The sequence below is a fragment of the Hesperophylax consimilis genome, chromosome 13 (assembly GCF_061612785.1).
Source record: "Hesperophylax consimilis isolate HC1 chromosome 13, BYU_Hcon_1.0, whole genome shotgun sequence".
Taxonomy (NCBI): domain Eukaryota; kingdom Metazoa; phylum Arthropoda; class Insecta; order Trichoptera; family Limnephilidae; genus Hesperophylax; species Hesperophylax consimilis.
In genome coordinates, this window is record NC_142848.1 from 20,608,420 (window position 1) to 20,635,325 (window position 26,906).

A 26,906-nucleotide genomic window follows, 5' to 3' on the forward strand; every position below is an offset into this window, starting at 1 on the left:
TTCCGAGAAATTCGCTATTGATATCGATAATATAATCGATAAATTATCCCAACTAACGGAAGCTTTTCACCTATTATGTCCAGCGCTTGCGCAATCCAGTATCCTTCCTTGTGTGCTGCCTTCTAGCATTTGATTGGTGTCTACACGATCCGTGGGTGATCCCAGGACACATATACCTTCCTCTCGGTGATGACATACGTAGGCATTCGTTCCAAAATTTGATTCGACACGTTTTTTGTAATTTCGCCTACCTGTTTTGACTCTTTTCGTGATATCCGCCGCATATCTTCTGGTAATTTTTCGTAACCCATCGCTGTCCACTACCCGAGTCGGTGACACCTCTTCCATCATGAGCTAAACTACCTTTCGGGTTTCTTTTCGATTCCTGGTCCTTCCTTTTCGGTGATCTACGCCCAGTACATCCCTGTTTTTACAGTTTTTTTGCGTCTAGTTTTAGCCCAACCCATATACCCCTTTCTCGCTCCATCCAGGAATTTCAATATATTATCCTCGTAACTTTGTTTACGCGCAAAAAAAGGTCGTAAAATTTTGATCGTTAATCAAAGACTTCGTGACCCATTAACTTTTATGTCTTTTCTTAATTACCCAACTTGCATCTCCCCCGTGTTAATATAATTAGGCAATTTCGGCCAAACATCCCATCTTAAGTTAAAATTCGTGTCCATTGTCAACACTTGAAATAGCACTCAGAACCTCAGCGATCGTAAACAATTCTCTCTATGAGGATCACCTCGTAATATGTCTTCTGGACCAAAACATTCTAAAAAACCATCTTCTTTCGCCAAACCGTCACCCCCCTGTTTCGTTATCGCTGGTTGGGTATCGCTTCGTTTCTACCTTAGAATGCAAATTTATCGTCGTTCTCCAAGTGCCCTTACACGCATCGTGAGACCGGATCCCAAGGTTAGCTCAACAGTAAATCAACCTAGAGTGTTTCGTGTCTTTAGACCGCCCTTAGTCTCCGTGATTGGCGAAAAATTATTTAATTGATTTTGGGAATGATCTGATTCGTTGAGCTCCATCACGCCTCTTTTCAATTATTACGTGGTTAACACCTATTACCGACGTAGGTTTCTATAATAAAGCTTCTAGTATGTCCCAGAGATGTCCATAGTCTGTTCGTTTCTCCCTATTCTCTGAACGTATTTTAATTTATGAAAAAAAAAAATTCTTTACGTTCCTTTACCCCAAACAGGTCCATTACAACCCATAAGCTACACCTTTTGTAATTTATATTTTACAATAAATAATTTTTGATTTGATTTGATTTAGTTAATTTTGATGTTGAAGTTCGAATATATCTGGAAATTGATTTGCTTTTTTTATTTATTTGCTTATTTTAGTTATATGACAAAATAGACGATACATAATGTAGTGATTCACTTAATAGAAGTATACAACAAACTAAGGTAAGGGCTGAACAAGAAGTAAATTAAAATGGGATGGATGTCCTTAAAATCACTCGATTAACTAAAAGTTCTGTAAAAAGAAAGGCTTCGCGGCCTTTTTCATACAAAACTTAAATTAGGATTTGAAGCCAAAATACCCCACCAAATTGAATTATATTTTTTAACCAAAAGGTGAAACAAATGCAATTAAATTTATTCGTATTTCAAATTATAAGCAATTAAAGTCTTCGACTTTTCCTGATTTTAGTGGCAACTTTTTGTGAGTTAAATTTATAGTTGTTACAAAAAAATAAACTTGTTTTAAAAATAATAATGTTGTTTACATGATAAAATATAAAAATAAAATAAAACATTCCAAAAATGCGATTTTAGGGTTGTGATTTTAATTTATATATTACAAATTCGTGTGCCATCGATAATTTCAGTATTAAAGTCATTTGTAATTTAATTTCAAGCCAATCTAAAAGCTATAAAAATTAACATTATTTTTTATTTTATATTTCATTATATCGACATAGTAGAAAGTAAAATTGATAAGTACTAAAAAATAGGTAGAAATAAGAAATGTCCAGTCCATCAAGTAAGCAACGCCGAATTAAATCTATGAGTTTTTAATTATTTCTTCTTTTTGTTCATTACATACAACATGGAATAAAAAATTCCACAAAACGCACGAAGTCGCACGTGCTAATATTTTTGTTTGGAATATATCAGTGTATAAAACCCACGTTTTAACCTCTCCAGGGTTTGAGGGTCATATATGACCAGGCGTCCATTTTTATAAAAGTATATTTATCTTTTTGTATCATACGGCAATACTTAATTTTTTTATTTTACAAAGAAAAATAATATCTTTCCAGTTTGTCTCAAATATTTAAACTGGAAACTATTAATAAAATCCTAAAAACTATATGAATGAATAATTCATATTTCGCGCTGCTATCGTTAAAATCGGCTAAGCTTTAAAAATATTTTTTTATTTTATATTATATGAACGAGATAAAAGTGAATGTACAGATTTCTTACAAATTCTCCAAAAAACGATCGTTTCGAAATTTCGAATTCTCTCAATTTTTCTATGATTGGAGTAAAAATTTAACCAAAAATGTGGATGAAGAATGCTGTTTTTAAGGAAAATAAGATATTTATAGCGCATTTGAAATACACAGAAAACATTGCAAACTGTACAAAAGTGATAAAAGTACTGAAGAATCAAACAAAAATATTAAATAATGCATAATTTATAGAAATCTCGCCAAGAAAGCACACAGCGCAAGAAGCTTGTGATGCTTGCTACCCATATGTGGAAAGGTATTTAATCTTGGTTAACATAATAACTGATTTAGTTACTTCTCATACTCAGTAACATAAATTTGGGTGGTACATTTTGCACTAGGATAATGTACTAAATGTTTCGTAATAAATAAAAATTCACATAATATCTTGAAAAGGTTGAAACTTTTTTTTGCAAGTGTTGCCAGTTTTAACCGTTTCATTTAACCTTTTAATTCCTGGGACTGGGCCATTGTTAAACGAATGATTTGAATACTATCTCCGTGTCAAAAATTTCGAGCCGAAATATTTTATAAAAGAGTCACGAATAATTCCCTAACAGCTCTGTTTCTCTACAAAACAGCCGCATTGGCGCTAACGAGACCAAGCTATCGATTTTATAACGCATTAATGTCTCTGAAGGTCTAGTACGGAGATCGATAAAGCCCTACGTCAATACAATGTTGACTAAATTCATCGTTTATGGTCAGTCAGCGATATTTGCGAGCACGGTCAACGATTGATAAGAAATATTCCGACCGACGATGGACAAATTTTAGTGCAGCCTCCATTGTATCAAATAAGCTTCGGTTGACTCTCAATATACACATCTTTTTATAATGTCGTTCGTTACGCAATGTTACTAGTTCATTAACGAATAGAGTTCTTATAGAAGCTCTTAAAGTTGATATAATTCATATTCGCGGCAAGTTGAATCCTTTCGGGCCAATAACGCTACATTGGTTCGGGCCAGCAGTAATGAAAGTTGTTCACATAAAAAGTTTTGAATAAAGTCATTAAGTAATTATTTCTCGTTTTAGTGTGAAAAGGTAAATGCGCATTGCATATTTAGGTTAGTATTTCAATTCAATTGCCGTTTGACGTTTCGAAATGTCAATTTCTAGATAATACCTCGAGTGTCGCTAGCGTAGGTCAATTTATGATTTGTTGCGTTATCAATATCGGTGAGAAAACATATGTAGTTAAGCCAATCGATCAAATTTTCTTATTTAAATTACAGTACTGTCTCTACCAATTTATTGCAATTGCGTAGAGTAAAATACCACCACACTGATTAAATACTTGGATTTTTTGTAAATAAGTCAACAAAAAATATATAATATCTATCACGTATTAAACATAACGGGCAGCATATTTAATATTATATTTCTCATGACGAGCCACAGCCCTGCCCCCATCAAACATGATGCAATAATAATATTTCGATGATTTGTATAGGGCTGTTTTTGTGCATAATCACCTCAAGGGATAGTTTAGAGCTATCTAACAATATAAATTTTTTATGTAGATATCATGTATACTTTGACTGAGTTTGTAATTTATGTATGAATACTTTGACTGAGAAGATTTTTGTATTTTTTGGTAGATATTATATTTACTTTATCTGAGTAGATATTTGTAATTTTATTTTGTAAACTGAGTTGTTATAACTGGATTGTTCTCTATAAAAACCCAGTATAAATGAATAAATCTAACACCCGCGAAAATTTGTATAAAAAATCACTTGAAGCCAGGCCAGTACATAGGGCATGAATCATGAAGAAAATGCTATGTGGAGGGTTATAAATATAAAATTGAAAAAAAAACATAAGGAATTCAATTAAATTAAGTGCCACGGCCTGGCTTTATGTGGTTTACAGACAGTAAATTATTATTTTTTTATTTTCGAGTAAGTTTATAGTTCATATTATCGAAAAAATCTCTTGAAATATGATTTAATCTTTAAATTGTCAATTATGCAGGTCTGTTCCTTCATCAAACTTTCAATCGAAAAATGCATTTTGAAGAAATTCATAACAGGCGACATAACATTTTTAATTAATTTTATGAACAGGCCTGCCCTGTCTACTAAACTTGCTGCAATGGTGTCGAGCTAAGCATACCCGCCCTGTTGATTTATTAACTCTACTCGGTAGAATTTCCTCAGAAAACATTTTCCTCTGCGCTGCTGTAGCATATAATAGAATAAAATAATATGATATAATTGTTGATGCGGTGCATCTCACTACAGTATTATTTTTGTTAATAATGATATTTGGAATGATGATAACCCTTCACGCTAGAGACCAAATATGATATACTTTTTGTTGTTCATTGTTCCAACGAATGCGGCGCATCTCACTTAAGTATTTTTACTGTTTGTAATTATATTTGGGATGATGTTAACCCTTCACGCTAGCGACCAAAATTCTTGCAAAATAATACCGATGACTTAGATTCAATTTTAGATTTAAGATTTTAAAAAATCGGAAATGCGGTTGGCAATCAGTTAATTAACTATCCCGCAGCCAAGTGGGGGAGTAGGTGGTACCCAAAATTACTATTCTCTTTATATTAGCTAAAATACTTGACATATCATTTAAGATAATATTAATAATTGACTGAATAATTGGAATTTCTATAGTTTAAAAGCCCACAAGAAGGAAAAATGCATGGGGTCGTCGACCCACTTGGTTACAGACGCTTTACTTGGCATCTTGGCCTGTCAAGAGTTAAACACATTTTCTCTAAGATTTCCATGTTCCTGTTTTTTTTTATTTTTGAATATATTATTTTATGTTAATATCACACAAGAGTCCCAACTGCTCCCTGTTGATCGGAGTCAGTGAGAGTATGGCATCCCGTGTGTTGTGAGGCTGAAGGGCATGGGGATGGGAAGGAGATGGGGAAACAGAAGGTGGGGATAGTACATAGCTCTTTAGATCTGGCCACCAAACATGGCTAAAGCCATTTTTAAGCAACGTTTTAATTCTGAAGTGTGGTGTTTCAACAGGCGATACTGAGAGTATCTACCACTTTGGAAAGTGCAAAAACTTTACTATATATCATGTTATATGAATGAAAGGTTAACAAACATAATTTAATTAAATACAATTTATATACGCACGCCGCAGTTCAAATTCGTAGTCGACAGCTTTAAAATTCGTTACGAAGGTTTAAATGATATTCACTATTATTTTTGTAATAATCGCTTCAGTACTAGTTTCAGGTTTACCAACCATTGCTACCAAACCTTTTCCTCTGCGATAGGAGGAGGGGAAAGTGAAGGTTTTGTACCCCTTCTCCTTGAAACAACTGCAAAAGATTGCCATAACTATTGGACAGACAAATCTTAAAAAAACCGCCTCCGTGGTCAAAAAGTAAGGCTCTTGGCTTCCAATCCGGAGGTCGCGGGTTCAAATCCTATCAAAAAGTTTATTTTAACCAGTTACGTTATTTACCAATTTAATTTAATACTCTCAGTATCGAAATGGTGTAAGACCTTAATTCAGAATTGAAACGTTGCAAGAAATGGCTTTAGCCGTGTTTGGTGACCAAATCTGAATAGCCAGGTACTTCCTCACTTTCCATTTTCCTGATCTCGTTCCCCTCCCTACTACTTTCAGCTTTACAAAATACCCCAATTGGGGAAGCCGTATTCCCACTGGACCCAGATGGTTGTGAGCAGTTGAGACTCTTGTGCGACATTCATATTTAAAAAAAACCAGCTGAATGGCGTTAAGTTTTATTTTTAATAGTTAAACGAATATTTCAAAGATACTTTTTCTGGATGAAAATGTTTCAGTGAATTAGAAACTTTTGGAACAATTTTTTATAATAGATTTATGGACTATATAAATAATTAGAATAATTATAAACAGATGCTCATGAATGTTGTTCAGTATAAAATTGACTTAAGAAAAATTCGGGAAACGTACACAAGTTTTCACAAAAAAACTTACTTCTGCACTCTAAACTTTTTATATTTTCCGATTTTATGTCCGGGTTAAATCTTCCCCATAGGAAAAACTAAACCCTTCCACACACTTTTCCAGAAATGATCATCTAGTCAATCAACATTATGCAAGTGCATTATATAAGCAAAATAAATACAAAACAATACAAGAACAACACGTCAACTCACCAGAAATTAAATTGGAAAATAATTCATCAGAGGGTCGGCTCGGTAGAACTCCTAACAGGGCCTATAAATCTTACTGATCCCTCAACATTAATATTTTAAAAATGACTGATTTTTGCATTTTTATTTATTATTTTTTTAATAGATCTAATACTCCTAAATTTTTAATGAGAGAGCTAAGTATAATGCCAGTAGCCGAAATAACGAATGGTAATATTTTTATAGTTTGAGAATGCCAAATTCTTTTTATTTCATTTTCTAAATCTGTGTATTTTCTTATTTTTTCATTAAAGATTTTTTAATATTACAGGAATTTGGAATAGCGACATCAATGATATAAGTTATTTTTATAATTTTGTCATGTAAAACTATATCGGGTCTATTATGACTTATGACTAATCGTTCGGTCTGTTAGTATAGTTTTATCATAATATATTTAAAAAAATTCGTTTTCTAAAAATGAATTTGGTTCGTATTCATATATGGTACTATATTACGGCAGTCAATCAAGTTATGTTTAATAACCAAACTTTGGTGAATTATTTTTAAAACTTGATTGTGACTAAATGTATACTCGGACGGTGCTAATATAGAACATCCCGATATAATATGTTCTATAGTTTTCGGAAAAGCCAAAAATTTTCTACACAAATCATCAATTTGATTTGTATCTTTGATTATATGCTTCCTATAATTTTAAGTATTCATGACTCTATCCTGAATGGCAAGCATAAATTCTTCTATTTCTGCGCTCAACTCTCCAATACTTAACCATTTGTTTGACGAAAATTTATCAACATACGTTTGGTTGAGATAATTGAAGTGTTTTGCGTTTAAAATTTTATTTGACCAGGAATCTAATAATTCCTGGTTGGGATTTATAAAAATTTTGGCATTCTCACCGTATAAATTTAAAGGTGTAATATTTCTATCTTCCTTGCAAATTATTTTGTGCATTTCTGAGCTATGAGATTTCCTATGGAAAAAAGTTCTTAGCATTTCTACCTGATTATGTTTCAAAGAAGTTATTTTGACTATACCTCTACCTCCTGAATTTCTAGGTAAATTAACTCATTCTATAGCTGAATTCGGATGATAGCAATTAAATTACAATAATTATTATTTTAGGTTGTATCGCAGAGGAAACAATCGTTGGGTTCACACCAACTTATGTAGATATTTACTCATTCAATAATTTGAAATAACTCCACGATCAAGTTCATCAAATACTTGAATCGGGCCAAGAGTCAGAATAACATAGATAGTATGTGTGAGGCGATATATGAATGTGAATGAAGCAAGTAGTGTGTACTAAGACAGAGGTGACCTATCCTCTAGTTAGTGAGTTACAAATAGTTTTTTTATAAAATAATTCCAATATTGAATGTCAGGTGATTATTAAATCTGCCTTTAATAGAAGCCGCTTGACTTCATCCCCTCACTGATTGAATTTTCAAATTATTTCCTGAGAGTAAAGCTCAGTAAGCGCCTATTTATTCAGAGTTCAACCCCAACCTTTGAATTTTGTCGCCTAACTTACCAAGTTATATTCAGGGTTAAATAGAATTATTTCGATGAAGATTTGTTCAAGCAGAGTAATCAACAGGTTAAGTATCACTGCCATCTGTATGAAAAATAATAAGGTACTCATCCACGAATTTAATTACTTTATCACAAACCAACAATTTTTAGAGATACGGCTTTAGGTGCGTACCGGTTTCGCTTATAACTAGTTTTCTTATTGTAATTCTTCAAATATTTATCAATCATTAAATCGCCTTTATCCTGCAGCACCATATTTAGTAGTAGTATTTTATCTTCAGGGCTTAATCAGAAATTGCGGTAATCGTGCACGGACAGACTGACCACCATACACATTCTCGATGAGACTGCCGGTTGACGGGAGGAATACTCTCCGGTTAAATATTACTAATTTATATCTTATTTTGTTCTATTTTCAGATGCCCACAATTATAACACGACTGTATGGAATGTGTCTCCCTTTTTAATTTACCTTTTGTTATTTCTACAGATGGCTTTGCCTCTAAGAGCAATTTTTGTCCTTTTTTATTATTTAAGGCTTAATTTACTACATCTGTTACTATATATATACCTTAATACAATTAACCATGTTTCTGTGTATAATGTAAATACTCTGCAGCCTAACTACCATGGATATTAGGGGTCTAGATTCGTTATATAATAAATGTAGAGTCATTTATAAACAAAACAATAGAGTTCTTGCTAGAGCCCTGAATTAGTAACTATCTGTTACTTATACCAGGGCAGGTAAGCGATGGATAACCTCCTGTGTAGCACCATGCTGATGTCTTTTAAATGAATTAAAAAAACATAATAACTAATTCCACTTGTTCAATCCACAAACAAGTCATATTAAAATGGAATTTCGCAATGAATACTTTAAAGGTCACACCCAGACTCAGACTTGAACCCTAGTGCAAGGGTTGGAGTCAAACGTTCGTCAATCCTGGAAACACTGACCTCCAGATTAATACCCACCCCTTAAATCCTTTTCCTTCTCCAACGTTTGTTTAAAGACCCCTTTTAAAGAACTTCCTTACAAAGACCCTCCATCCGGCATCTCCAAAGATGATGTATAGGCCCTGATGGAAATTATTTTCCTCAGGATCTTCTTCGTGGAGTTAATGTAAAAAAGGTTTAAAATTAGAAATAGTCCCACAGTACGTTTATTTCAAATAACCACTCGAGCGATGTTTACACTAATTTGGGTAGGCACAAAATCTAAAAATATAGGATAAACGGTGAAATCTAGATAGATTAATTGGCTTTAAATCGCAGTAATCAGTGTTTCTGTATTTTGAGGTATAATTTTAACTGTTGATAAAATCTTTCAAATTTCCTACAATTTCTTTCTCCTTTGGCTCTCTGTCTTTCCTTTGATGTATCGTCGAATCAGTTCATAAAAAAGTTAACCGGTTAATTTCTGAATTGAAAAATGCATCTATCATATTTTTTTTAATGAAAAAACGATTTTAATTCTGTATTTGTCGTGAGTTTTTCTTTTGTTCAAATTTCTTAGGGTTAATCTTGATAAAACAAGTCAGATTTCTTAAAGTTAATCTTGATAAATGAAGTCCTATTTCTTATGGTTAATATTGATAATTCAAGTCAGATTTCTTAGGGTTGATCTTGATAAATCAAGTCAGATTTTGAGATATTTCAAGGGTCTGCGCTTTTTAGCTAACACGTAACCATCAATCTTTCGGTAATTATAATATCCCATAATTTTTCACACATCCGCGCTAGTTATAACTATTACTAAAACATATCCATATTGTAATTCTATTAATTTAAATGTAAAATAAATAGAAATATGTATAAACAAAAATTTTAAAAACTTTAAAAACTAGCAGATGTAATATTTAGGCACAGATCAGAAACAAGAAAAATGAATTTACTGAATAATTAAAAGTGGTATAAATTTCCAGCCCTTAGTTCGTGGGACCTTCTATCCAGTAGACTAAAAAGGCTCTAATTATACGGCTCAAGAAATCCGCAAATCTCATTCATGATATTAAATATAAAGGCGTTTGTTCTAATCGTTCTTGTTATTTTATTTTCTGTAGGGTAATTTATTCATGAGCTGAGCATTGTTGTGGAAATTTTCAAAATAAAAGGTTATAATCTTTGTCTTGAAAAATCATAAATAGTTGATACAGGTTCATTCCACAAGGGAAGGATATTTACCCGACGATACTGTATAATAGGATCGCGGATATCATAAAAGAAGATACAGTTTTAGATAAATATAGTTTTTTCACCAGTCGTCGGACGTCTGGTTTTGGATAAAATACCTTCTTAAAATTTCACAAAATTTGTCGATTTATCAAATCATGTAACAGTACACCATATATATTACATTACAAACCCATCATCTCGTTGGAATATAAGTCTTACGATTTGGTCAGCTGTTTTTAGTAATCATATTCAAGCAATAATTCTGAAATAATAAGATTTTATATAAGTCCCATTTGCTAAAAACTGAATGTCACCCTATCTGTCTTTATTATCTACTTTGCTTCTTATTTTGAATAATGATGAATGATTAGTTATGGTTCAAATATTGTTACAATAAACTGTCAAATTACTAGAGATGTGCCGATTATGACTTTCGCCGACTAGCCGACTAGCCGACTAGTCGGTTGTAATAAGACCGACTAGTCGGCCGACTAGTCGGCTAAGCCGATTACGGTTTCGGGGATAGTTCTAGGTACCCTGAAATGTCGCGCATGGCCAAAGTGTACCTCTGCTGTCCCGCAAGTTCTGTTTACAGTGAGAAGCTGTTCTCAGAGGCCGGAAACATATATGAAACAAAAAGAAATCGATTGCTACCAGAAAGGCAGAAGCTTTAGTCTTCTTACATCATAATTTACCCTTAATTAAAAAATATAAGTAAGTTATAAAAAATATAAGGAGATTATGATATTTTTGTTTGTCACAATTGTGACTTTGATTTGATTAGATTATGTAGGTATGGTTATAAGAAATATGTTTTTTTCATTTTTTTTGTTTTTATCAAACATTTCATGTTTAGAATTTTTGGATATATATATAATATATACATATATTACTGTGCATCTTGTACATACAATCTTGATTTAATACATATAACTGAGTTTGTTAATTTAAAAAATCTACTTTTTATATTAATAATAAGAAATACTTTTAAATGTTCATTGAAGATAAGAAGATATTATGTTGTTTTTTATGTTAATTAGGATAGATACTAATTTTGTTCAATAAATTTCATAATTATGTTTTTTTTACAAGCAAGTAATTTTAAAAAGTGATTACCAAAGGAAAGATTGCTTTACATTTTTTAATGTATAAGACTGATTATAAAAAGAAAATATATATAATCAAGGTTTTTATTTCATGTAGTTCCCCCGCATTCATATTATTGAGAAATACATACAACGTAAGAAGCCGGATAGTCGGCGCTCTTTGCCGATTAGTCGCCGACTAATCGCCGACTACAATAGTGGCCGGATAGTCGGCTTTACCGACTAGTCGCCGACTAGTCGGAACATCTCTACAAATTACCCATCTGGTCACACATCTAATACTTATTTTTTCTTTAATTTTTAAATATTTTGTGTTTGTATGTAAAATTTTGTGATTACTCTTATGTTTGCTTCACTCAAATGTAAATAGTTAACCTCGATACAGGCTTAGTCCTAGTGAGGTTGATTTTTATGTGAAAAAAGGTGTTTTATGTATAGTGAGATGCAATAAATAAATAAAATAATCAGTCCAAGGAAAATTTTTTAGGTGTATTAATTTTTGCTTGATTTTTTTTATAATTTTTTAAAAATTCCTTGAAAAAATTGAAATAAAGTGACAGAAAAAGATTTTTATATTTTTTAAACATTGTAAATCAATATTTGGATAGCCCTGAAATATTAATTTTGATTCAGTTTCATGTTTCTACCAGGTCAAGGCTACCTTTTATGTATTATTGATACAATAATATACGGTTTTCCAATAAGAGGTGTTATTTTGAATAGCCCGCTATTTCGGTAGATGTTACTTTTGAAGCTACCATTTTTAATTTATATACATAATAAAATAAAAGAAGTGATAAGAAAGTGATAAGAAGTGATGTGTAGTTTGTGGCAAGTATGCGTTTATCTATATAAAATAAATAAAAATTTAATTTATATACATAATAAAATAACACTTATATACACGATATTTAAAATTGTTATCTACCAGTCAATCAGTGAGAAATAGTTAGGATGCAGGCGAATTCTCAAGTTATTGTTTTACAAAATTATCTTTTAATTACTGTCTGTATCTGTGTTTTCTCCTTCAATAAAAAAAAAAACACTTCTTATTTGAAAACCCTTTACCACGGTTTTATTATATTACCATAAATAGATTGGAAGCTCTTTTGCTATGTTTTTAATATGCCACTATTTCACTATAAAGCTTTTTTTTATAGTGAATACCTCACAAGAGTCCCAACTGCTCCCGTCTGGAGCCAGTGAGACTATGGCATCCCCAATTAAGGGATGTTGTGAGGCTGAAGGCAAGTGGAGAAGGGAAAGAGGAAGGTGGGGAAGTACCTGGCTATTCAGATCTAGTCACTAAACACGGCTAAAGCCATTTGGAGCAACGTTTCAATTCTGAATGGTTGTCTTACACCAGGGCGATACTGGTAGTATCTTCCACTCTGGAACGTGCCGCAAATATACTATATATTATTTTAATTAATTAATTGTGAAATAACACAAATTAATCAAATAAAATTTATTTGCGCACGCCGGGTTCGAACCCGCGACCTTCGGAATGGCAGTCCAATGCGTTACCACTGGACTATGCCGGCCGTCCTAATTAAAGCTGTCCTAATTAAACATTTAAGTAATGCATAATTTAAGGAGGGTTTTTTGTTTTTAATTAATTTTGTACTCGTGTACATTATTTTTTCTTTTGTCTTGTGTTAACTTGTAATCTCATATTTTTTTACCACGGTTTATTATATTACCATAAATAGATTGGTAGCTCTTTTGCTATGTTTTTAATATGCCACTATTTCAATATAAAGCTGTCCTAATTAAACATTTAAGTAATGCATAATTTAACGAGGGTTTTTTGTTTTTAATTAATTTTGTACTCGTGTACATTATTTTTTCTTTTGTCTTGTGTTAACTTGTAATCTCATATTTTTTCTTTTCATTCTTATTTATTGTACAATGACTATTAATAACTATCATGTATGCAAATAAAAATATATAAATAGTAGCCGATGCTTTAATATTTGAACATGTATGAGCAAAAAAGCATCAAGGCTGTTTGTTAATAAATATTTATTTATAAAAATTTTCGATTTCTATAATTTAATAATGTAAAATAAAGAAAATATTTCTCATCAAATCGATCAAAATGAACTGAAGAAAACACACCCGCACTACTCGCACTGCTAAGAGGCACTAGTGTAGCATACTGCCATCAGAATGATGGGAAATTTCAGCCGTTGGAGGTATTTTAACTGTTCTACAGTTTTTGGTAAAATACACAAAATGAAGAGGAAGCGGTCGAAACTGAAAATTGAACCTAGATCTCTAGTCTGGGTCACTACCGGGGTAACATTCTCCTAATTGAGCTATATATTTGGGTACCGCCACACCGGGAACCATTTATTGGATAACCAATACCTATGCCATAGATAGGTCATCATGTAAGTTTGGTGATTTATTTATTTATTTAATTATTCGAGACACAAACAGGATATTTATAAAAACATTAATTATGGATTACAAAATAAAAAAAAAGTACAATTATAAATATCCCTAGACTAATGTGTCTGCTGCAATCACATTTGCACATTCACATAAGCAAACATGTAAAACAATGACAGTATTTATATACAAAACTTAAAACGTAATTACAAAGATTGAAGCACATAATAAGTAGAAAAATTTAAAGAGTATATATAAAAAAAAAATTCTACACCACTAAACATTTTTTTTATTTATTTCTTTTTCTTTTTTAAGTACAGAAATCGTGGAGATATTTCTTGAAACAAGTTATATTATTTGCAAAAATATCTATGACAGTGTGTGTTTTAGCAAGATCATTGTATGATCGAGACATTCTTGACATAGGATTAAAATATCCAGTGTTATTGGCAAAAATTTCGGTCCAAAATATGTTCATATTTCTAGTATATTTTGGCCTGGCGTAAAAATTGATTTGATTGACTAAGTTACTATTTACACGATTATTCACAATTTTGTAAAGCATTAAGAGGTCATTTATATTTCGTCTTTTAACTAAACTCTCTAGTTTGAAATATGTAAGCCTTTGTTCATACCCATTTAGAAGATGGTAGACACCTGATCGATAAGACAAAATCCGTGTAAATTTTCTTTGGACAGATTCAAGTCAAGATACCTGTGTAATATAATGTGGATTCCAGACTGTTGACCCGTACTCAAGAACACTGCGGATTAACGAATTGAATAGAATTATTAGGCTATTAGAGTTCTTGAACAGTTTAGTTGATCTTACAATAAAACCTAGTACTTTATTTGATTTATGAGTATTTACAATGTATTCTATGTGTTGGTTGAACGTTAGTTTGCTGTCGAATATAATTCCTAAATCTTTGATCGATTCAACTGTTTCCAGATTGTGACCACATATGCTATATGAGTATAGAGTTTTGTTGGTGTTCTTGGTGAAATTCATACCTTTGCACTTAGCTATATTCAATTCCATTTCATTGTCAATACACCAGGCAGATAATGTGTTAAGGTGTTGTTGTAAGAGGGGTAAGTATTTAGCAGGGGTGCCGGGTTCATCGGGTGAGGTCTTTTCAAGATGCACCTGCCCACCAGCTGGGAGACATGCCAGATCGAGAGAGGTAGGTTTGAGGAGTCTCTTTGACAACTCCAACTGGTCTCTCGGCCTATCGTCTTGGGCCACAGTGACCCAAGACTTACCCAACCCTCATACCTTTTACCTTCCCAGAACTACCACACCTTTTTTTTTTAAGCTTAAAAAAGACCCTCCACACAGCATCCCAAAAGATGATAAATAATAATAATAATATCTTTATTTAGGAAAGTTTACATATGACAACTATAAATACATATTATGGTGTACATTGATTTGTAACTTTTATTTTTAAGGTTATATATAAATTTAACAGAAAAATTCAAACATAATAAATATTGTGAAGGTAAAAAGAAAATAAAAGTACAGTTGATGTTTCTCAAATAGCACCTCACTAGGCTAGCCTGTGTTGAGGCAGAATTATTCGTGTTAGTTCCTAATCCCTTTGCACATACCTATACTTGTATTAAGATGTATTCGCTCAATAATGTGGTGACTTCAATAACTGCGAATTTGGGTGAAGGCCCTATTCTTATTTTTACATTATCTTTGAAATTTTTTTGTGAATCCCGTTGTTTTATGCTGTCTGGAAGAATGTTGTAAAGTCTTGTCGCAAAGTATTAAAAGTTTCGTTGACCAAACGTAGTATGTGTTATCGGTATTTGTAGTAAGTTTTTGTTGTTACTTCGAGTACCTACATCGTGTATTTGAACTTTTTTCGTAGTAATTATGTATATTTGAGTATAGATGATAAATGTAGGGTTAATTGTTAAAAAAGCTTGAAAAGTTATTCCAACAAATTAAATATTCCACGTCAGTTCTTCTCCCGCCAAAATATAACAAGTTTTAATCTCTCTAAACAAGTAACCATGCTTAATCAACCCAGCTGCACAGGTAAGTCAACAAAATACCCGCAGCGACTTATACGGAATGAAACCTTCAAACAAAGGCTTTCCAACACCAACCCATAGCTAAGAAGGGTGATTAAATTTGATAAATTACAGGAGAGTACATTCTGTTTGAAGCCCATACAATATGGAATATGAACATTATTCAAATATTAGCTATGCGGATCTGGGAGTATAATGGAAGTTTTAAATGAAAAATAAAGGAGAAAAGGCGAGTTTTATGATGGAAAATTGCCCTAAAAATAGCTACAGCTTTTGTGTGCATCATTTTAAAGATTTTTTTGCATCGTTTTGAAGATAAATTAGATTTTAAGCGTTGCAGTTTGCACTATAGCATTCTTGGATTTTTTGTATTTAAACAATATAATTGATTATTTTTAATTATTCTAAAGAAATAATTCTTAAGCTTTCAGCAGTAACGGATATATTCCCAGTTCTTACAAACACGTGTTCCGAAATCGTGAAAATGTATAAGAAATGTACTAAAAATATTTCTATCTTTAAAGGTTTGCATTCCAGTTTATAACCAGATTACCAATACTCATTATTTTTCTCCGTATAACTTTGCATCATGTTCAGTAAATAGTTTTCATGAAGATTATTTTCAATGTGTGGTAAGCATGCAGAACGTAGTTTGGTTTCAGCGAATTTTTGAATCATAATATTGATTTTTTAATTATATTGAGGTATGCAAAAAATGAAATTATTTTACAGAAACCGGTCGAAAATAAGATACGCCGTATTCGTCCAATACAATTAGTACACATAAATCATTTTAAAGAGACCCTTTCTTGTGTCTTTTAATAATATTTTTTTTTGTTGGGAAACTGAAAAATGAAACAAAAAATAAGGAGAACTCTGTCGAATTGAATCGCTAGTCTAAATTTAAAGGGAATTAGTAAACGTCGCTGCGAATCTAGTATCTTTAGGCATATGCGGGTAAGAAGGGACTGCATGAGTATATTACTAATTAGTTCAAAAAAACTTTATGAAACTTTCGATACTATCGGTGTATACATTCAAATGTGGCCTCTTTTAACATGATTTGACTTTACCTGTCGTAAAACATGGAGCAGATATAAATAAAAAAAATTGTACTTACTCAGCCTCTTCGATGGTCTCCGTCATGGCCAGGAATACACAATTGAGCAGGATGGTTGCCATGACCACATAGTCGAACAGCTGATTGGTGCATAGGTAGATGCAGGCCCTGCGCATAGGTGACCAGGGGGACCACCAGAAGAATGAGCTGGTGGCCGTGAAGCGGTGGATGTAGTTCTTGCGGAAGCGCTTGGAGACGACGCAGAATGTCTGGAAGGGGTAACGGCAGATTAGAAAATGATTTTTATTTTTTTTATGCGACACAAGTTTTCATTGTCCAGAACAGGTGGACCTAAGTCACACTATTTTTAAGGAGATGTTGAAAAAATATGAATTGACGGTTAGGCAAGGTTCTGATCAAAGCAGCACTGAGATCAAAGCATACTTTGTGACAAAGTGTGGTTGTAGATATTTTAATTCGTGTATATTAATTCTCTTTATTTCACACAAGAGAATTAATTCATTTGTTTTCACAACAACTGAAATAATTTTGCTTTTTGTCAGGTTTTGAACCCTTGACCCCTCACCCAACTCTCTTACCAGTGCCTTTATTATCGACGAAGTTATTCTAATCGAACAACGAGTGGTTCGACCCACTCGTTGTTCGAGTCGAATGACTTTTAAATTTTTTTTGTATGTAAGTATGTATTTCGACGAGACTCAAGAATAAGGATGTCGACCGATGTATATCATTTCAACGGCGAAAACATAAAATAATGTGTCATAATGTTTCCACAAAATAAAACTAACAAAAATTAAAAGTGACATCCTTCATATGCCAACTAAGTTAGTACATGCATTATAAAATAAATTACTTAACAAGTTATAAGTCTGTATCTAAGCAAATATGTAGTGAGTTTTTAACAATTTCTTAAACATACTACCGCATAGGCGATTGCAGAAGTATGTATTATGTTAAGTTAGGTTAGGTTAGGTTAGGTTGATTAGAAACTGGTAAATAGCGGCGTATCGAATCTAAATGGTGGTTTTTCCCCAGAGCGATACTGAGAGTATGCACTCCGAGCATCAAAAACACTATATAGAATTTATAGATAAGTACGTACCACTTTTAACCTGATTTCGAGAAAAAAAATAATGATATAAAATAATTTGGAATAATTTATGTATTTATTTATATTTCTAATATTGTTTCTATAATAATATGTATTTTTAATTTTTTTGTGTTACCATAACATGTCCCTTTCCCTTAAGTCTTATTATTTGTTCTACAAAATATTATTTTGTTATTATGACATAAATCGTGTACGACTACCATAATAAAGATATCTGCCTAGTCTGGTAGTTGAGAAAATCACCAAAACTGTTATCTTTTAAAATAAATATATTTATTTTCAATTTTTGTAATTTTTACATTGACCATAAAAAAGGTAGAATTTCAACCGAAACAGCACAATAATGGATAGTTTTTCTATTTTGTTGATATTATTGCTATCGGAAAAAAAAATACCATCTCATACGTAATGCTCACTGTAAAAGCAAGATTCTTTGAATTCATTGTGTTTTTATCCCCAGAGAGAGAAATAATTAGTCGTTAACGCTAAAAATTCTCACTTTTGAACCCGAAAACTAATCTCACTCTTCATTTTATTTCCAGGCGTTCCTAACACCAAAGTTTGTATTAAAAAAAAATTAAACTGGACAAGACCTAAAATTAACCCCTTTGAAAAACACCTCTAGAGAGTCGTAGAAGAATGAATTAATTTAAGTTTGTCTGCGGTTTGGATTATATAAACGCAGAGGATACTACAAACGAAGAAATAACGCAACCAAACGTATTCCAGGCAGTTATTTTTAACATTTTAAATAAAAAAGGTATTGGGTATAAGGTTTTAAAATCTCTGCACTTATTCCCTTCGTCGGAACAATTATAATATAACAACAACAATCATCTGGACTCCACATGAATTAACATACACTTTACGCATTGAAAGAGTCCATAATTTTTTTTCATAAGGTTTTTATTCTCGCGGCTCTATGGACGTTACCCTTGGCTTTACCCATCGATTTATATATTAGGCATGACCACTTACCACTCCCTAGAGACACGTAGAGGTATTGCTTTGCTTAAATATTTTTTCCAACTAATAAACGGTCACTTATCTAATAATGAGATACTGGCCCAATTAATTTTTTTTGTACCAGAGTCTCACTCTCGAGGACGTCATCACAATCTTCTATATAGTAGAGCAAGCCGCACTAATTTATTTATGAACTCACCTGTGGGGAGAGCTACGTGCTTTTTGAATGCGGTAGATAAAAAAATAGATTTATTTTTTGTGTCCTATAGCGCATTTGCGAGATTTTTGGCATTGCATATACACTGCATAAATGGTACAATTATAACGTCCTAGGTTTTATTACCTAATGTAATTGTTATAAATAAATGTACAACTTATATAAATAAATAAATAAATAAACTACTCCAATAATTTTAGGTCTTAACAGCTCAGTTCTAACAATTAGTGTACTTTTAGGATTGACGGTAGGTACCATGATTTCAAACATGTACATCTTCATATCGATGAAGATGAGTCTTGACATAAGATTTTTTCAATTAATGTTCATGATTTTACGGTGTAGGAAAAACTCAACAAAATTGTTGTTATTTTGAAGCAGAACTTCGAGCTGAAGATAAAGAACATTTTCTCTCTCTCTATAAATTTCACTATATTGTTTTACAAAGCGAAACCTCCAGCAGTTTTTTGTATTATTATCATCGGAGAAAACTTACTGATTTAAAATATTGCAAATTTATTAAAATGTGGTCAAATTATTCATATTCCTGGTAAAAACGGGACTGCAGGCCTTTAACGAAGGAACTGGCAATTTTCTTAAAAAAAATGTCGGTAAAACACAAAAATGATATTGGAATGTCGGAACACGTGTTAATATAAAAATTAGAATATTGTCGCGTTTCGTCACTATATTTATCAAGAAAAGCGCATATTCTGAAAAGACTAATATTTTATTAGGAAATGGATTGCAATCACGTTTTTAGCCAAAATAATTGTCGCCACGGAAAAGTCCGAATTTATTGAATTTTTCAGTCAGACTAAAAAGGTGGCATCAAAACGATGCACGATGACCCAAAACGTACTCGATAATGTATTGCAACCGAATTATTCAAAAAGTGTGCCCAAATGTTATTTTTATAATATTATTGTAATTTTAAGTAAAATATTTTTGAAGTGACATGCAAATTACTTTCAAAATTACAATTGCATTTAGGATTTGCATTATTAAGAGATGAGTAATCTGTTTTGGTTTTGGTAATGGCAGAAATAGGCAAATATGTATATGTGACCTTTGTTTATGTAGTTCAATGATCCATAACGGGTGTGTAAGAAAATTATTGCGTGCTAGTACCGAAATCATACGTCAATAGTTTCTTTCTAAATTTTCATTGCGAAAATTAAAAAAAATCATATTTACCAATGTAACAGATCCTCTTGAGATCAATGTTCAAATTATATGCAAAAGTATGAATATTCATAAGGCAAAATCAGAAAAAAAGAAAAATCTTCGAAATACTTCCAACATGGAGATGTTATCTTAAAAGTCGCTTGGAATTAAGTTCAGAATGGTAGCGAGTTAAAAAAAGGAAAGAGAACGTAGTAGACGAAGAAGAAAGTAATGTGAAAGAAGGTTAAGCCGTGCTAGAAAAGTTGCTCTACTTATAAGGAAAAATGAGTTTTCTTTTTAGTCTCGATTTTAGTTTAACAATATTGTTCGCGTTCGAATTAAATACACTGGAGATTTTGGTCTAAAACGAACTTCTTTAAAATTTAAATTTGCAAACTGTTTGAAAAATGAGATTGACATATACATTGAAAGACGAACTTGTTTTGTGTTTATTTAAGTCAATCGGTTTAATTGTTGGCAGATGAATCACCTAAATGCGTTTAAGATTGACGATTGATTTTATTCATTAATTTCATTTATTTAACATATATATCCAGCTAACAATAAAAATACCCTAATATAATGGAACTTCCTTCTTCTTCTGGCGTTAGTAAGATTAGATTGTTAATATTAATTTTAGTTGTAAGTTGCTAAATATGTAAATACTCGTATATATGTCGTTAAGATAGTAGTTATAGGCCTTAGTCGTAAGTCACTAGATATAAGTCTTAGAGATAAGTCAGTAGTTCTAGTATTATGGTGCTGCCAGACGCAAAGCTCACATCAAAAGTTAATGTACAGCGCATCATCTTTTCTACCGACACACGACGCTATCAAATATTTCTTCCTATGGTAGGAGAGGGGGTCAGTTGAATTCGAGAGCGGCCGAGGAACATAATTTCATCTGTCAAAGTGACAACTTTACTTACTGACAGCTTGAGCACGTTTTCGAAATGGATGATACTTGTCGCCTATTGCTGGATCTGTTGGACAGCTCATCCTCAGATGATGATGCCGCCAGCAGTGCTCAGTTGACTATATAATTATAAATGCTATTTATAAACTTTTTAGATTTTAAACAATCTGCGCGTAAATAGCGCATTTTCACATAACCTGACATAACCTCTCCGTCGAATCAGGAAATTCGCAGTTCGCACGCCGATCGACGAAAGCGACATATAATAAATTATTGTAAAATAAGCTCAAGTCGATTTCCAAAAATGTCGAAGGCAAAGGCGGCAAGGACCAACACCAGGGCAGGGAACGAGAAGAGAGCACGAGAGCTGACGAGAGCAAACCAGATTACCCAGGAAAACAATTGAAAACAATCAACAAACGAACAAACTATAAGCTTCTCTATGTAGGTATCAGGCCGTCCAACTTTATCAAAAAACCGAATGATATTACCATATAAACATACTGAGTTAAAAATATGATTAATTTTGAAAGGGCGAAAATTTGTTTACTTCAAATTCAAATATTGATTATATTTATATTTTAAATATATGTTAAGTATGTTTGCCAAATAAAGTTTTTTTTTATGTTTCTAAATTTACTAGCACACATGACGATATGAGCTAACATAATAAATAAGAAATGCATTATTAGGCTGCTTATGTCATGGCTGTCAAAGGGAACACGGAACTTAGTCGGTAGCTCCGCAATTAAAATGACCCCCTCTCCTTTTTACGGCGGAGAGGGGGACGCATAACTTTTCAAATATCGCGTCGGGAGCGGTTACGTAAAATAAATTCGGTTAGCGAAGTTCAGAACCACACTTATAGCGCGTTATCTTTTTACGTGTGTCGGGTCTGTATGGGATTGTATGGCGAGCGCTATTGTGCTTTATATTATCTGTTGATGTGAGCTTTGCGTGTGGCAGCACCATTAACTATTTAAGAAATATATTTGTACAGCGCCCTTGAGGTGATTTCTCACGAAAACGGCGCTATATAAATTTAGCAAATATTATTATTATTATATTTTATTTCATAAACATCTGAAAAATAGTCTAAGAACTTGAATTATGGTGTTATTTATACTAGTTCATGAATTAATACCAGCAAAAGGAAGTTTAAAACACATCATCATACTTCTTTCTTTACGTTCTTCTTCAGCGTTCTTCAAAGTTTTTCTCAGTAATTTATGCGTTAAGCAATAAACGGCAAATTACACTATTAACAACAGGAGGCTGAATTGAGCACACAGAATTCTAATGAACAAAATGATTTTGATGTATTTTATTCATTTTGTCTTTAGAAAAAAACTACTTGTGACATCAGCAACAACGATGGACAGGTTTAGGAACCCAAGAGAAATGTTCCGTACTTCTTGTACTATCATGTATGCCAGTATTAGGATTGGAAAATGAATAATTAATGGAATACTGAATAAAGAAGTTAAGGAAGTAGGCAAGGCTTGCAGTCCGCCATACAGTTCTGATACCAACCCTGATTTTCGATCGAGTAGTTCTAGTTGGTATGTTGAAGGTGATTAGACTCAATAAATCAGGTCTGTCTATAATTTCATTAATCATTTTAAAAATAGAGTTTTTAATAATTTGAATTCTTTAATCAAATGATTGTAATTTATAGCTTCTATTAGTAGACCGAGTTTATTGTTTTTATATATTTTTGCTGAATTTGTTCAATGGAATCGGAAAGCATTTTAAAGTGATGGAACCTGATAAAATAATTATATTCGACCTGACTTCGAACTAAAGAAGAACACGAGATTTGTAAAGTTGATATATTTTTACAGTCTCGACCATTACGGAGAATGAACCCAAACATTTTTTAATCCTTTATTTGTTACTGTGTTGATATACTCGTATTATGAGAGTAAAGCGCTAGTGTAAGACTATTTTATGAAGTTTATGATAGTTAAAAGCTTTTTTTATTTGGTATTAATGGTATCTTTGACCAAAGCTTGAGTAACCGCTTTACTAATGAATTGGAGAACCGGAAACCAAATTAGAATTAAGAATGAAGAAGGAATACGATTTGGTAATATTACATGCAAACGAGTAACAGTTTATTAATTAGAAGGATGATGTGTACCAACACAGAGCAGTGCGGAATTCTATCCACTAAGAAGTGATTTGAATTTTGATTAATCAGTTAGTTCATTCAATCAATCTTACCACTGATGTGATTTATTTTGGTCCCGTCCGCTTTGAAATTTTCTTCATAATCTGATATTCTCTTTTCCATAACTTTCTAGAAGCTTATACGAAGCTTTAACTACATCAGTGACTTTTGACCTTTATCAACGCGCTGTGTACAATGAGTTTTCCCAGCTAACTATGTGTATGTGAATATTCCGTTAGAACCTATTTTTATATTGTGTACCTAAGCTCATCCTTTTTTTCCCGATAAATGTAATTTTACCAAGATAACGACTGAAATACAGGAGAGAGAAGATAATTATCCATGCAATTGTTTGATAAAGCGATATTTTCCACTCGAATGTATATTGATACAAGTCAATCAAATAAAATTTCCATTCGCTTTGACTAGAATATATTTAAAACTAGGTATCTATAACTGCAAACACTTCTTGAATTGGAATGTTGCAACCTCCATCACATGGTTGGTTGACGATCAGCGACAGTTTAAATTTTTGAAATTTAACGTTCTCCGTTGAGCGTCTATTCTCGGCCAGTTTCTAAATTTTCCTTTATTTTGATTGCACAATTGAGGTTTTTGAGTAACCTAACCTGTATTAACGGATAATTTCAAGTAACCTAACCCGTATTGTTTCTACAAATAAAAACGCTTCCTTGACATCAAAACATTGTCTTTTATTTAGACTTTGAAGTTCTAATCGGTACAGAAGAACAAATATAATATCTATGATTTATCTACACTAGAGCCATCTATATCTTGTAGCTTGAACTGTCACATCTGTTTTATCATGAAAGGTGGTAGCCGTAAATATTACAGTCAATAATTGCAATCGATTAGGGCCTGTTGTTTCACGAAAAATTTAACAATTATTGAAAATTCAATGTTAAGTTCTGTGAGAGTTATTAATGTTATGTTATTATTCCGATTTGACGGCCTCCGTAGTCGAGGGGTAAGCCACCGACTAGCAAACCAAAGGTCGCGGATTCAAATCCCGACAAGTAATAATTTATTTGATAAAATTGTGTTATATCAAAATTTATTCCTTAAAAAATATATATAGTAGACTTGCGGCACGTTCCAGAGCAAAATATAAACTAAGTATCGCCCGGATGTAAGAGCATCATTCAGAATTTAAACGTTGCTTGAAATAGCTTCAGCCGTGTTTGGTAACCAGATTTGAATGGCTCTTGAATATCTTCCCCTCCCCAATACCCTTCAGGCTCACAACATACCCCAGTTGGGGATGTCATAGGCTCAACTCAAGACGATTGGGAGCTGTTGGGACTCTTGTACGGTAATCAAATTAAAAATATATATATTTTTCCATAATTGGTCAGTTTTATTGCGCTACTTCAATAGTAACTGAACATTCACAGAACTTTAATTTTAACATTAAAATTTGATGAATTTTTCTAGTTCTGTGGTCCTGGTAATCAATTTAAAATAGTAAATTTAAAATGTTAAAAATATATATATAACACCTTTGTATGAAATGAAACTTTAGGAACCCACAGTTTGTCTGTATTTCCTGCTCCTTTGTGGTAGAGAGTTAAGAGCCCGCTTTAATGATAATTGCTTTACGTGCCGCACTTTCCCTTCTGGCATTTTTCAAGGATCACTTTTCCACGCCTCTTGGATATGGCTCGTAGCCTTACTTTACTCCGAAGCCTTTGTTCAGACCTAGCGCCCCATAAAAGGATTAAAGATTGCTATTAAAAACTTTTAGTTTCAAGTCTTCTTTACTGAAATTATCGACTATGTAAAAACATGAAAATTTAACAATATTTGCTTTATAATTAATCGTATAAAGGGAATATAAAGGTACTTAAAAGAATTCAAGGAATGCGGCGTCAGACAAGGGGGAAGCTTATCACCAATTTTGTTTATGGTCTATATGAATGATTTAAGCAATAAACTCACCTCGGCGAATGTAGGTTGTTACCTAGGGAACATTTGCATAAATAACATTGCGTACGCAGATGACATGGTTATTTTGTCTCCAAGCATTAAAGCATTGAGAAAGCTATTAAAGATATGCGAAGAATATGCCGCTGAACATAACATGGTTTACAACCCAACTAAATCTGTGTTAGTAGTATTGAAAACGGGCGCAGGCCCTACAAAAGTACTACCCGTCAGCCTAAACGGCACAAAAATAACTGAAAAACCGGAGGTCAAATACTTAGGACACATCGTAACAGCGGAGCTCAATGATGATATGGATATTGAGCGACAAATATGATTTCTCGACGATTTAAAAAGTGTAGCCCAAAAGCAAAAAGGCAACTTTTTAACACATACTGCACGAGCCTATATACCTCGGAGCTGTGGACCAACTTCAACAAAGCATCTCTAAAAAGAATGGAAGTACAGTACAACAATTCCTACCGAATACTTTTTGGGCTGTCCTGGTACTGCAGTGCCACTGAGATGTTTGTAGAAGGGCGTGCTCCCGGATTCCGAGCACTAATGAAAAAACGGATCACCAGCTTTCGAACACGACTAGCCACGAGCGAAAACGGTCTTGTGATGGCAGCACTGCACTTCTGGCAGGGACTTATTTACAAGCGATGGAGCCAAATCCTGATGTCATAGATAAAAAAATATATATATATATTATTATATATTTTTTCTTTTTAAAAAACTTTAATCTCATTATGTTTTTTGTATTATTATTATTGTCTTTTGTTTTCGTTTATTGTGTATGTATTATCTTCCAATATTTTTTTATATTTACTTTATATATATATATATTCTATGTATAATATGGAGCTCGTGGGTTTACACCACCCTCCCCGAGATCTGGAATAAGAATTTAAAAAAATAATAATAATCAGCTCTTTAATAGATGGCGCTAATTAACGTACATACGCAATATGAATAAATATTTTGGTCCGTGCATAAAAGTTCTTCCAAGAAAGGTATAGAAATATAATATTGTATTAAATCACCGATACAATATTGTTTGTATACGGAAAAAATTACTAATTCATATTCATATTGCATATGTACGTATGTTGCTTACGCCCAAATCAATATTTTTTTTTAATATTTTAAAGCATAACTAGGAAAAAGCGTTTTTCCCTAAAATAATTGAATGAGCGCCATCTATAAAAGAGCAGATTATGAATGCATTTAGGTATACCCTTAAATGATTTTTTTTTATATATAAAACTACTAGCTGTACCAAGCCTCGTGTTGCTGTCTATGCAGATAGAGAAACAATTATAATAGCGCGAATTGCATTTACTTCCAACAGATAGCACTGTTTTTTAAAAAAAATGTTAGTCCGACAGATTTTGCTTTTTTTTAACTGATGTTTTTACCTTTGGTAGCGAAA

General features: G+C 32.5%; 1 protein-coding gene across 1 annotated transcript in view; it reads right to left on the bottom strand.

The window, feature by feature from the left end:
- The window catches only part of NaCP60E (Na channel protein 60E), a 593,779-nt gene that overhangs the window by 214,143 nt on the left and 352,730 nt on the right, over positions 1-26,906 (bottom strand). Inside the window, exon 3 of the mRNA XM_089638853.1 lies at positions 17,017-17,225. Within this exon, the coding sequence (XP_089494979.1) occupies positions 17,017-17,225 (209 nt within the window). The remainder of the gene's footprint in view (positions 1-17,016; positions 17,226-26,906) is intronic.